The sequence below is a fragment of the Seriola lalandi genome, unplaced genomic scaffold (assembly GCF_002814215.2).
Source record: "Seriola lalandi dorsalis isolate HSWRI2012SDOR001 ecotype SW California unplaced genomic scaffold, Sedor1 jcf7180002054479, whole genome shotgun sequence".
Taxonomy (NCBI): domain Eukaryota; kingdom Metazoa; phylum Chordata; class Actinopteri; order Carangiformes; family Carangidae; genus Seriola; species Seriola lalandi.
In genome coordinates this window covers 183,720-197,260 of record NW_019525032.1, presented here as the reverse complement: position 1 = coordinate 197,260, position 13,541 = coordinate 183,720, and the positions used below count along the sequence as shown (strand labels likewise).

General features: G+C 44.7%; 1 protein-coding gene across 1 annotated transcript in view; it reads right to left on the bottom strand.

Moving 5' to 3' along the window:
• usp34 (ubiquitin specific peptidase 34) overlaps nt 1-13,541 on the bottom strand; it is a 58,320-nt gene that overhangs the window by 36,978 nt on the left and 7,801 nt on the right. The window contains exons 2-10 of the mRNA XM_087175648.1: nt 11,676-11,766; nt 9,034-9,571; nt 8,683-8,733; nt 5,473-5,622; nt 5,188-5,255; nt 1,966-2,158; nt 1,042-1,103; nt 482-563; nt 249-341 (exon numbers count right to left, since the gene is read on the bottom strand). Of these exons, the coding sequence (XP_087031774.1) occupies nt 249-341; nt 482-563; nt 1,042-1,103; nt 1,966-2,158; nt 5,188-5,255; nt 5,473-5,622; nt 8,683-8,733; nt 9,034-9,571; nt 11,676-11,766 (1,328 nt within the window). The remainder of the gene's footprint in view (nt 1-248; nt 342-481; nt 564-1,041; nt 1,104-1,965; nt 2,159-5,187; nt 5,256-5,472; nt 5,623-8,682; nt 8,734-9,033; nt 9,572-11,675; nt 11,767-13,541) is intronic.

Sequence of the window (13,541 nt, the reverse complement as noted above, 5' to 3'; positions counted from 1 at the left end):
GGGGGGATTGTCTGCGGGGGTGGATTTCTGAGTTGAAATCCAGTGGAAAACAACTTATTTCTTCTTCTTATTGTTTCTACCTCTGAGGAGCACGATACTAAAACTAGAACAAGTGAACCACGACAGACAGACGCTGCTGCTTTCATCCCTCACAGTGATGTCACTGATGTGGCTCCACAGAGGAACTAACAGGTTAATGGGCTGGAATAAAGCCGTGTACGGTCAGGTGTTAATCTGTCCCGTCTTACCTGGGCTGCGGCCCAGATACAGTCCACATGCTGCGTGCTGAGTCGGCCCTCTGCAGCCAAGAAATTCAGGATCACTTGGCACTGTTTAATGATCTGGAAAACACACACACACACACACACACACAAACTGGATGAAGGAACTGGAGAAGCGAGTCTGTGCATTTAAGCCACAATACAACACGTTCACATACGAACACAGAAACACATGGTGTCAGTTTACGTCACTGCCTCACCTCAATGTGCAAATTGGGTCCAAATATGTGCTCCACCACGTTGTTGTGGATCAACCAGTCAGCCAGCTCCTTTGCTATGGACCTGGAAAAGAGTGACAGAGGTTTACGGGAGTTCAACACGTCGAGCAGGAAGCTGCAGCTCCCGTCATGTAAGACGTGCATAGTGACACCTGTTGTGTTCATCGTTTTATCACCCCAGCAGGTGTAAAAAAAATAAAATAAAAAAGGTGACAGGAACATGTGTTTTCTTCCTCTTTAGTCATTTTATCACACGTCATTCACACGTGCCGTAAAATATTTACTGCCAACTCGGGAATCACACGTTTGCTCGACTGAGATCACGACTGAGCCGAGCTCCGCAGGTCGCTGCACAGCTGCATCACAGAGGCAGCTCACTAAGTATTTTTAAAAGAAAGCTCAAAACGTATTAATTTTTTCATCATTTCATCAGCTGCTATACAAATAAAGTTTATTATTATTATTATTATTCCTGTTCAATAAAGTTCCAGCTTCACGGACGCCTTTGTGCTCAGGCATCTGATCGCTTTCAGCCGACTTACGTTTCTGTGTCAGAGACCAGAGACTCGTTGTTGCAGACGTCGTTGAATGTGTGGAGCTGATTCTGAGAAAACACACACACACACACACACACACACACACACACACACGTTTGTAACAATGAGTGAAGAAGCGATGCATCATACGTCTCTGTACAAGGTTATTTCCCATCAGAGTCACGACAAAACGTTCACATGAAAAGAAAGCCGTTGGCTGTATCATCAGTTTCTTCTGAACACTCATCACACAGATCTTCGGCCTCGGTAAGATACTGACGTGTTACTGCAACTCTGTTTACTTTCCTGCAGATATTCACACGGCATATTAATCAACAGCAGGTTTAATTATAACGACACGTGTATCACTATAATGAGATTCAAAATTCAGCATCTAAAACCTGCTCAGTCACTTATTGTCTGTGAGGAACATTATTATTTCTACATGCTAATCACTAAAACATGCCGAGTATTAACATTTTAAAATTCTAACTAAACGCATGTTAGCGTAGCAGCTGCTTCAAGTCTGACAAAGAAGTCAGAAATGTCCTGAAGTGGCCACCGTACAGAGGATATGTGCATTTTCATTTTCTATTCAAAAACTTTTCTTTTGTTTCTAAAAACCAGGAAAGATTTCCACACTCGAGACCTGAGGAAACACTTTCTTAAAACCGTGTTGCCCTCTAAAACCTAGAAATCTCTTGCAAGAGAAAAACACTTTCATTAACGTGTCAATACTTTCATCTTCCATCACGGGAAACGTTCATCAAACGTTAGAGCAGGTTTTACTGCAGCTGAGGCTTTAATGAGGAAAACCCTGAAGCTGCTCTCGTGTCGACGGTTTGGAAACTAAAACTGAGAATCACAGGAGTGTCAGACAGGACAGACAGACGAGGTGAGAGCGAGCGGAGCGGCGTCTGTGCGACTCACAGTGATTTGGCTGAGTCCGGCCAGCCTCATGGTGAGCGTGGGGGACATGAAGTATTTGAAAGCGAGGTCCAGACTCTCCTTGTCGAAGCACAGCGCGCTGTCCAGCGGCTCCTTCACCGTGCTCCACATCAGGTCGGCCATGTTGCGCGCCGCGCTCTGCCGCAGCTCCTGGTCCGACAGCTTACACAGATACCTGCACACAGCGGCGCAGGAGTTACCCACCGACACTCAGACAGACCGATCAAACCCACTGTCCTCTGCGCTAACCGCTGGGTGGAAGACCAGGAAGAATATGAGCGAGTGAGGTCAGTGTCATCGCCACTGTGATGAAGAAAAGATGTTAAATTCATCCAAAATATCACATTTCAAGAGATGCTGCCTGTGATCGACCCGACGGCACCGAGCTCAGTTTGTTTTTCACTCACATTTTCACAGTTTTTCTAAGGAACCGACTTTTCAGACGTTTGAAAAACTTTGTTCATATCTTTGAGATTGATTTTTAATCACATTCCTTTTCCAGACGCGCGTAGGAGTTCACCGAGATATCTGATCAACGGCGGAGCGCTGCTGACTCATCCAGTGTTCGCTCTGAGCCGCTCGTAGCTGGCTGTGTGGTTTTCAGATGTGTTGTGATGAGCTGGGAGGTTCCAGCTGCTGCTGAAGGGGGTTGAGTTTTGCTGATCAAAGGAGATTAAAAAAAAGGACAAACGGCTACTGAGATGCAAAACTGGACTGAAGCCTGAGAACGAGCTTATAACGAACTGACGGGGGAAAATGTGAAATTTAATTTAGAGTTTCCGGGCCACAAGTCAACAACTTAACCAGCATGGTGAACATTAACATCAACAGCTACACTCGACTTTTACTTAGTTTACATGGGCTCCTTACAGATGTATTCCTCCAGATGTTGCACTCATCTAATGGAAACTGTAACAAGCCACGCAGCAGATCTGCAGCTCTGAGGCTTCACTCATGTCAGCAAGCTAATCATGAAAACTATGGAAATGCAGAGGTTTAACAGGTATGAAGTTTATCGTTCGAGTTAGCATGGTGTATGCTAACATTTGCTAATTGGCACTAAACAAACAGAACAGGTGCAGCTAATGAAATTTCATTAGATTTGCAAGTATCTTGGTAATTGTTTATCTATTTATTTAATACGGACGATGTAATTTAATGTAACGCAGTTGCAAAACAAAGCATGAAACTGATGTGTTGCACAAACAGTTTATAGCTGTTGCTAATAAGTTCGATTTTCCATTTACTGATTTACAGGAGGAGCCGGGGATCGAGCCGCCAGCCCTGTGAGGGGCGGACATCCCGCTGCGCCACCTGAGCCACAGCCGCCTCCCGCCGAGTCACGGCATCACCGAAGTGTTGACGAATCCTCCGGACGGGAGGAGAGGAACCTCTGAACCAGATGTCACGGTAATTCAGACTTTACATCATGGTGTTCTTTAAGGAAGAGTCACTCAGACTCACTGGACTCATGTCACAGTCTCATCCATCCAACAGCTGAGCAATACTTTCTGATTTACACAACATCTGTAACTTCTTCTGTCATTTTTATTCAGGCACAATCCCGTCTGATGCTTGTGTTTTGTGACACCTGGTAGAGTTTCTCTCTCTCTCTCTCTCACTGTGGCAAACACAATAAAGCCAGAAAATAAATAAATAAATACATTCAACTCTTTTCCCGGGCCTGCTGGGTTCGGGGTGAGTTTACGGCCCCGGGGGCTTTTGTAACATTAATCTCGCTGAGTCTTCGCTTTTTTAAAGATTTCCTGTTCGTGCACTTTTCAAAGCTTCAGATTTCCTCATAGTCTGTATTTTGTGTTGCTCACGTCTCCACATGCAGCTTTGTTCCTTAATCCTGCAGCTCAGTGCAGGTGTCGACACGTATGTTGTCGTGCATCATTCACCGCTGCTGCGTTTTGTCCTTTAGAGTCCCGTTTAGCTTTAACAGGAAAAAAAAAACAACAACATCTAAATCTTAATCTTCGAGCTTCACAGACAGAAGCTGCTCCTCCGTCACATGAACTCCAGCCGTTACAATGAAATCAGGGAGCTTTCAGGCTTTCAATAATGACTTTCATCCCAGTAACGGTTTGAGAGCCGGAGTTCAGTCAGACAGAAGAGCCGGCGAAGCAGCAGAGCATCAGCCAGCCTGCGTCACATGACCAGCTCTGCCGGCTCTCTGCCTCCTCTAGGGTCATGTGAGGAGAGGTTGACTGGAGGCCTGGCAACTGTTGCCACGGCGACGGAAGCTCTTCCTAGCAACTAACGTGTGGCACTTTGGTATTTGGGGGAGAGAGCGCGAAAGAGCAAGGTGCACTGAGTGAGGGAGGGAGGGAGGGAGGGAGGGAGAGACAGAATCGAGCTCGTCTGGCTGCTTCACGTCAAACGACAGCAAACATCAAATCCGTCACAATGACGCTAATATTTAAACAAAGCATTTAAAAAAAAAAGGTGAAACAGGGAGGGTTTTAATACCTGACAACACAGAACAACACAACAGTGGGAAGGTCAGCGTTTACACCCCAGTGATCATATCTGGGTTTCTGATTTATTCTGTTTCGGAGTGGAGACGTCAGCGCTCCTGAGCCGACGCTGCGATCTGATCTGGGAGCAGAGTTTGTTCAACGCTGCGCTGACGGGGGAAAGAAAGGTGTTCGACAAAATGGCAGCTTCTCCGTCAACTACACACCACAACACAGACGTCAGGCGGCTGCGCAGGAGCTCCCACTCAACTGGAAAAATGTTCTCCTCACTTCTTTTTGTCACCAGAGCTGAGAGGAAGATCCTCGACTGGATTTTATTTATTTAATTAAACTGACAAACGAGCAGAAAAGTGCTCTGTGCTCACCTGCACACAGATAAGAATATACATTTGAGAGATTATTAAAAGATTATTTTCATTTCATGCACATTTTACTTTGATTTGTTTGGATTCTATACAAATATATATTTTTGGATTATTTCACTTTTATTTTGGTTTATTTTATTTTAAATCTCGATTTTTGCTGCATAATTTCTATTTCTTAAAGTAGTAATCTGTTGAGAATCATGTAAAGCTCTTTGTTTTGAAAAACAATGCATGAATTAAGTTAATTATCGTCAGTAATGGGGATTGGCTGATTGTTCTGTGCAGGTTTGTTCTGTCTTTGTTCCGTCATGAAATCAAACTGTAGCCTCGGTTAAAAATGTTGGGCGTGAACTCACCGTATTACGTAGGTGCGGAACGGTATGATGTGTTGCATGACCGCGGGAATGTGCAGCCAGATGCGGATCTGTGGGCACAAGCAAAAACATCAAACGTCAAACTCACATCGTCACAACGCACAGCGGAGAATCTTCACCGGACACATCTCAAACTACAGCGACCAGCTGAAACTAACTAACAACACAGTTTCCCAATTCATTAACTCCATTTATTAGAACTTATTGATGAGTCAGAATGTTTCAGGCGTGGATGCCGGTCTCCTCGTCCGGTCGGCGCACACTCACGTTGGAGACGATGGTGATGAAGGCGTGGGCGATGGCGAAGGGGAGGCTCTCTGGAGTTCCCGACTCGAAGCACTCCTTCATCAGGGAGAGGCCGTGCTTCCCGCAGAACAGGCAGACGTAGCGCAGCAGGTGCAGAGGCACCTCCACGTCCTGGTGGACGAGGGGAGACGACGTCAGACACATCTCACACACTCATGATCCCTGATCAGAGGCACGTTGGGATTTTAGATTTTATTTTTGTTTAGTTTCTAGAAACGGAGGCAGTTTGTGAGCTGTGCTCGTCCTGGAGAGAAAATAAACCTTTATTGACCCCACACTCGTTCCTGCAGCAGAGGAAGCGAGGTAGAAGAAAAACAACGAGTAATAAATATAGTATAAAGAAGAAAAATAACAAATCAACCGTAAATAAGAAGGTTTGTAAAGATATTTACATAATGTGCAAACTGAAAAATAAGTAACAGCATAAACACAAACTAAAGTAAACAAAGTGTTTTTTTGCAACAGGAAACAAAAAGAAAAACCTTGTTAATTTCATTTAGACACTTTAGCATCTTTAAACCGACGACCTCCTTTAGAAACCTGGTTAATCATCGTGAAGAAGCAGTAAAAATAAAGGAGCAGTAATTATGAGGTTTTCTAAGGATGTTTCATCACGTTGGGGCCGATGTTTGATAATGAAACTCTGGTGTCACTGCGATGCCGACTGTTCATACTGTAACACACCAGCAGCTCCAGAGCCGCCGACCTCAGTGAAAGCAGACTTCCAGCCTGTTCTGATCCCGGCGTCCCTGCGCTTAATGAAAACTTTATTACGGCGGGAAGGCCGGGAAGCTATCAGACTGTCCGGGGACACGTTACTCCTCCCTGGGGGGCGGTAACTTCATCTGCAGGAATCCAAACCCAATTCACGGCAATGCCTGGAGCCTATCGGAGGTCGAGTGAAGCACAGCTTTTGTTCCACGGTGACCAACGGCCACAAAGTACAATATACACATGAGCAACGTTTAACACCAAGTATAAATACTGCATTCCTTTCCTGAGCATTGTTATTTTCATGTCAGAACATCAAGAGCTGCACCGAGGAGCCGTTACCACGACTTTATGAGGCTCAGCACACTGTAATAATGTGGGCGTCGACAAAACAACCAGAGGGCAGGAAATGTGGACAATACTTAGCTAAACAGAGAACTACAGTCAATTCTTAAAAAACCCAGACACACCGACAATAAACACACGAACCAGAACTGTGATATCAGACCTCTCTGGTATAAAGCGTTGAGCCTGTGTGAGTCGTGACAAACTGCAGCACCAGCAGAGCTGCTTCACTTCTTCTAACCAGGTGTGACGTTGGCTGCTTGTGTTAATAACAGTTATTTAAGAAGATTAGAGATTAGATTTGGTATGTCGTCTTCCCCCGGCAGGACATTGATTGAAGGTGATTCCCACCAGAATTAAACGCCGTCTTTCTTTTTCACAGTAACTCATTTGTTTTTATAATACAAATATATTTCCCACTTTTGGGAGGATTTCCCGTCCGAAACCTTTCGGTTCATCCGCGTCAAAATAAATCCAGAACAGAGGCGATCGAAGAAACACGAACCCTCACATCAGACTGAGGTTATATTTGGATACGTGGCCACTGGGCGTCAGGTTTCTGAGGTCAGATCTCAGATAGAGTTTATCTCGCAGGTCAGGAGGCAGACGTGCAGAGAGGATTTCAGAACAACATTCCTGCTGCAGTTTAATCATTTAAATAAATGTTTTTCTATTAACACACCAGAGCAGAAAACACTTTAAGTTTGAGAGGACGATCTGACGGCATCAGTGCACAAACTCAAATCCCCTGATGTGATACGACGGCCCCCCCCCCCCCGGGAAAAAAAAAAGCAGCTGGTGACGGCAGGTGGATCAGGCTTTGGGTTTCTCCACATGTGGCTCTGAGCGCTTCAGTTTGGAGGCTCGGGGTTTATTCACTTTTCCAAAACCAAAAAACACAAGAACTAAAGTGGAAGTTTGAACCGTGTGTTTATCTTCTCTTTGTTACCATGCAAAGCTAAGTAGCTTAGCATTACTTTCACAGCCAAGAGGGAGCAGATCATTAGATTTACACACACCTAGTGGCCGTTTTACTTTTCTTTCACACTGTTGTGAAGTTGTTCATCAGCTGTGGCCTCGCTGAAGAGCGTAAAGGAGTGTAACTGTTTTAGTTCTGGTGAAGCTGAATGACAAATGTATTTAATCAATCAATAATTTAATGATGGATGAATGAAATTTGGCAGAAATTTGAAACACAAAAAGGTTTTTAAAGCCAAAAGAATTATTTAACAATTATACAAGTAGTTGTGCGTCAGATTGACTGAAAACTGTATATTTACAAACTCATTCATTAACTACTGAATATTCTATTGTATATAAATGACAAGACACAGCTGTTTGGACTTTCACTCCGAGATATTAACATCTGTCCGGGTGACAAGAAAACTGCCGCTGAGTGGAGATGGTTCCCAGATACTTTAGAATAATCACAGGAGGAGACGCCGCCGCCGCTGCTGCTGCTGCTGATGATGATGATGATGATGATGATGAAGCACTCTCTTTATTTTTTCCAGTGGATCCGTCCTAACGCACTGCGCCCTCAGACAGCAGCTGAACTGACTGAGTGGAGGGAGCGAAGGCCCGACCCGCTGAGGAAACATGTGCCCAATAAACCTGAGTCTCCTCAGCGGTCATGTGACACTGTTGGCACACACTGACGTCCTCGTCTCTTACAGCGATTCGCAACGTGCCTCAGGCCTACATCTAGTATTCACCCCCCCCCCCCTCCTCTCGCTCTGGATGCAGCGCAGCTGTCGGGTTTGGGCAGAGAGCTTGTTCCAATAAAACAGGCTCAGGATGGAATAAATGAACGGGACGCGACCGTCGTGAAAACAAGACGACAAGAGACGAATTTAAAATTTTAAGCGTCTGCAAGACATCGCTTCTCAGAGCGGCTTACAGTGGATTAGTCATGAGGAGATTCATTGAAATAAAAAAAGGAAGTCTGTGTTTTTTGGCTGCAGTGAAATCATTGGTCGTATTTGACCCATTTCCAGCTGTAGGTGTCAGCTGCTGATTGGCAGAAAACAAGTTGTAAGTAAACGCAGCAGCAGCAGCAGCAGCAGCAATGAAAACACTCAACTCACTGGAATAAAGATAAAGTAGGTTCCTTACATTCATGTCGCAGAAGGAGCCGAGGATGTTGCTCTCGTGAGCGGATATGTCCTGGAAAGAAAAACAGGAAGGGAGAAAACAGAAACAGCCGAGCTTAACGTGACATGGAAACTTGTATCGTCTGCAAACAGAATAATTACAAGGCTGGTTCCGTGCGGTTAATGTTTATTTTCTGAACTCCACGTTTAAAAAGGAGCTTGAACAAAGCAGAATGTGTTTTGGTGTCATCAGCAGAAAAGCTACGACACATCTGTGAGAATAAACCACAAACGCTCCGGCAGCGTTAACGTGTAAGATATTGTTCTGGTCTGTGGGAGTCAGGTGTGTGTGAGATCTGGGACGTGTCCTCACCTCGATGGTGGGGTGTGTGTTGTGTTTGTAGGCTGTGTAGAGGGGGAACTGGATCTGGAAGATCTTGGCCGCACACAGCAGCAGTTTCTCCCTCTCCTCTGTGCTCCAGGAGCTGAACGGGTCCTGGGTGTCGCCGCCGCCGCCGACCCCGTCGCCTCCATCGCCGACCCCAGACCCGCTGCCGCTCTCCCCAGGCCCCAGTGCTTCCATCTGGGCTTCACCCCCCTGGTGCTGGGTCTTATTCTGGTTGAGGTCGGGGGTGTCGGCATCCTCTTCCGCAGAGTCTCTCTCCACATTCACAGGTTCGTCCTCCCCGGGCGATGACGGCTGGGGGAGGGGCCCCGGTGCAGATTCGCCGCTCCATTCGGAGCCCAACGCCTCGCCCCCTGACACGCCTCCTTTATGGGTGTGGTCCTGGACGCTGCAGAGGCGGTCTCTCAGGCTGCTGATCTGGGCGATGACCAGGTTAATGAGGGCGTAGACCAGCTGGTTGAAGACCTCCAGGTGCTTGTACTCCTTGAAGCAGCAGAGACATTGTCTGGAGACACAAACAGAAACGACGACAGTCAACATGAAGGTAGAGCTTCATTCTCCAGCAGGTGACATCAGGATCTCACTACGGAGATCACTGAGGTCCAGGTGACCCAAACACCTGCGCCGTGTCTGAAAGAACTGTAGCCGCTTTCACACAACCTGTTGAAGGGGAGTAGAGTAAGAGTAACTAACTGCAGGTGTCTCATATATTTACACACGCTCCGTTTACATCTACAAATCTCAAAAACCCGCCGACAATTAAAAAAATTAACTTTATGTAACCACTTATGCATTTAAGTTTTAAGCTGGACTGTTTGTGTAGCTGTTAACCTGCTCACCTGTTTCCTCTCACTTTAGACAAAGCTAGGATCGGGCGTCCAGCCAAACTGTCGCGATACACTTTATTATCGGGGGTGTTTTCTTTTCTTTTTTAAAATGTATAATCATATTATTGTATTTTGTTTCAGCTATAAGCGAAGTTTTATCTGTCACGTGCCGAGGTTCAGTGGACAGCGATCCCAGGAGGAGGTGAACTGAGGGTCAGACTCAGCAGCAGGGAAAACGAACACTGACTACAAAACTGTTATGACAAATATTGCATATGGCGGGAAATATATCGATCAATATTATTGAATATTGACCGAGTCAAAGTACAGGATGAGTCGCTGCCAATCTGCTCGTATGTTCTACACTCATTCACAAACGTGGAGCAGCAGACGCAGCCTAAGATCTGCCTGCTGGCAGTTTGGACGGATGAGTCAGCAGCTTCTGGGTGTTTGTGTCAGCGACTTCACGTCTCCTTAAAACTCTGAATATAAAAGAAAAAAGAAAAACAAACACTCCAGCTGGAGGAAGAAAAACAAACACCAAACTAAAAGGAGCGCCATCATTACTCAGAACATTCATATTGTGTGACGGCCTCGAATGAGGAAATAAAGATCATGTAAAAACATCTATTGTTTTGAATGTGTATTTATCCAACGTGACGGAGACTGAGAGCTGCCAGACTCGTCACAGCGAAGCCACGTTCACACCTGAGCGACGGCCACGCGGCCACAGGCTCCGTCAGCCGCTTTAATGACTCGCAGGGAGCGGGAGGTCGGCGGCGTAATGAGTCATTCATTTCCCCTGAGAAGATTTTCCCAGCTGGTAAAAGTCCAGCAAACACTGTTTAGAGTTTGTCCTCGTTTTTCCAGAATGTCCTCGCTGCTTTAACATCACTTTCAAACCAGTTTGTTTTTCAGTTTGAATAGATTTAGATTTTCTACTTTCTCCCCTAGTGAAAGGGTTTTGAAAGAGACTCAAACTGACAAAGTCCTGCAGAAGACTGAGAGCAGCAGACAGCAGCTGCTCGTGTGTGCTTGTGTGTGTGTGTGTGTGCGTGTGTGTGTGTGTGTGTGTGAATGCAAACGTCTGTAATCCAGCTTTTCCACCGAGGCAGCAACAGTGACCTGGGTAAACTTCGCTCAGGTGGCACCACTTTACAATGAGACTTTATAGATGGTTTATAATTAGGTTATTAATTCAGTTTTAACACTTAATAAACAATTATAAAAAGTGAGTTACTATCATTTATAACTGGTAACAGGAGCTTTATTGTAAAGGGTGAAACAGATCAGTTATAAAACAGTTATAATGATGAATCATGGTCATTTGATTTGATCATGTGATCTGCCAAATGAAACCGTTTGACCATTAAGCTGCTGACGATAACTTAAAGACGTGATGAAGCAGCAGGAACAAACGCTGATGATGGAGAAAACAAAGGGATGAACACGTGGGCTCACTATTTGGCAAGCAACGGGTCACTGTTGTGTTTTTTATCTAATGTGTTTTAACAGCTTATAAATGATTTAGTGTGTGTTAACAAGCTAATAAATAAACTAGCTAACCGTTAATAAATCCTTTGGTTTGCAGTTAGAAGTTGGTCTGAATCTAAAACGTGGTGATTTGTTGAAGTGTGGCAGCAAAGCGCTTCAGGAGGTTCTTACAGTTTAGGAGAAACTCGCTCTTTCAACAACAACTCAGGATCAATAAAGCAAAGCCAGGGAGTCGGTTTCGCCTGGAGTTTGTCGGCTGAACGTGACTCGGGAGGAAGCGGCACTGACCTCTGTGTCCAGGAGCTGATGTAGCCCAGCACTCGCAGGGCATGTTCCTTCTTCAGCTGGAAGCCGCCTTCGCTGCCGTCTGCATCCGATACTGAGGGAGAGACGACACAAAACACCCGTCACAAAACATGACATCATGACAGTTTTATCCTCCGAAGAAGAGCGGACGAAACAACAACACACGCCGCTACTGTGAACAAACTCTGTGCAAAGCTGCAGCAGATAACAGCTACAGCTGCTCTCAGGTTGTTTCACAGAGAAAAAGACAATTAAACAATTAACAATTATGTTGGCAGACATGCACAGAAATGTTTTACAGGCTGCGTTTTAATATAATTTGACCCTTTTTGTTAAAATAAAAGTTACATATTTGATTTATTTGTGAAAAATATTTTACTTATAATTATTTATCATGAATTTAATTTCCAGTGAAGATTATAATTCAAACTGTTCCTGTCACTGTTTAATATCAAATCATTCTCACAATTATTTATGATAAAAAGCTTCTTTGGATAATCATTATGTAAAATCATTAGATTAGATTATTGCATTTCCAAAAGGTTTGAGTTTAAAAAAACGAGATGTCCTGACTTAACCTCCACAAACACTGGATCCTACATTACCCATAATGCATAATTCCCATCTGGTAAATGTGCACCTCAAATTCCATGCCCCAAGTTTGTAAAAGAAGTTGTTTATTAGGAGTTTTAGTTTGTAGATACTCAACATGTGTCACGTGTGATGTCAGTTTCAATAGGTTAAGTGACAAGTAAACTGAACTTCATGTGTAAAATTGGTGGAGTTGTCCTTTAAGATGTTCATATGAAAAGAAAATAGAGAATGATGGAGATTGTGTTGACACATAGACACTAACCAGTCCCATATTTTCTGGACGTGTGAAAATATTATCAAATTTTGGGGGAAAATATCTTTAAACCTCAGAAACAGTTCAGGTCAGAGCTGCACTGTATGCAAAAAAACAAAAATCATACTGCGATTATTCTGGCAGATTTCTTTTAAAACACTAAATCCGAGTTATCTTGGATGAATAACAGAGGACGCCGTCTTCAGAAGTGACATGTACCTCTGTGAAAAAGAGCTGAAAGCTGGTGTGAGAGGGAGACACAGGTATGTGATGGAAAAGTTTCTTCCCCAGAAGAGAGAGAGAAAAGGAAAAACACTGATGCTCATATCTGGATAAACCTGAGGACAATATGGAGACACCTTTAGTAGACTGAGGAATGTGTTCCCCATTTGGTTCCTATTTTATTGTAAAATGACTAAAATTGTTATAAATAAAAAGTGAGAAAAAAAAGAGGAGAGAATATGAGCTGAAGCATCGTTATCAGATGTTTACTCTCAGCATCAAAGTGCTGCATCAGATGAGCTGCGACTGGGAGACCGCCTCATGCAGAGACATTAAATATTGGCTCCAGACTCCGACGGCTTCAGTCTGAAGTTACTGTTATTGTATTGGCCCTCAAAGATCCATATCAGTCACACCCGGTTTAGAGGAGTCAAGTGTCTCCGCTGAATCGCTGACCTGAATCTGGCAGCAAAGACAGACAGAAAACAAAAAACTGTATTCAACTTTGTTCAAACTGAACCTGAACCAAAACCTTTTCAGCTCTACGTGTGAACGGAAGCTCCTCAGAGGCTTCGGCACCGGGGTCGGAGTTCTGGGACGTCCCGGCAGATGAGGGACGTCGTTTCACCGCTTCACTTTATGAGGATGTCTGGGAACAGGCGCTCTGGTGCCAACACTAAACCCGCTTTATGGCTGCAGCTCAGCGTGGATATAAATACAAAGAGGGGGAGGACATCTCCGCTGTGTGATCACACTCCTCAGCTCAGCGGGGACGGGAA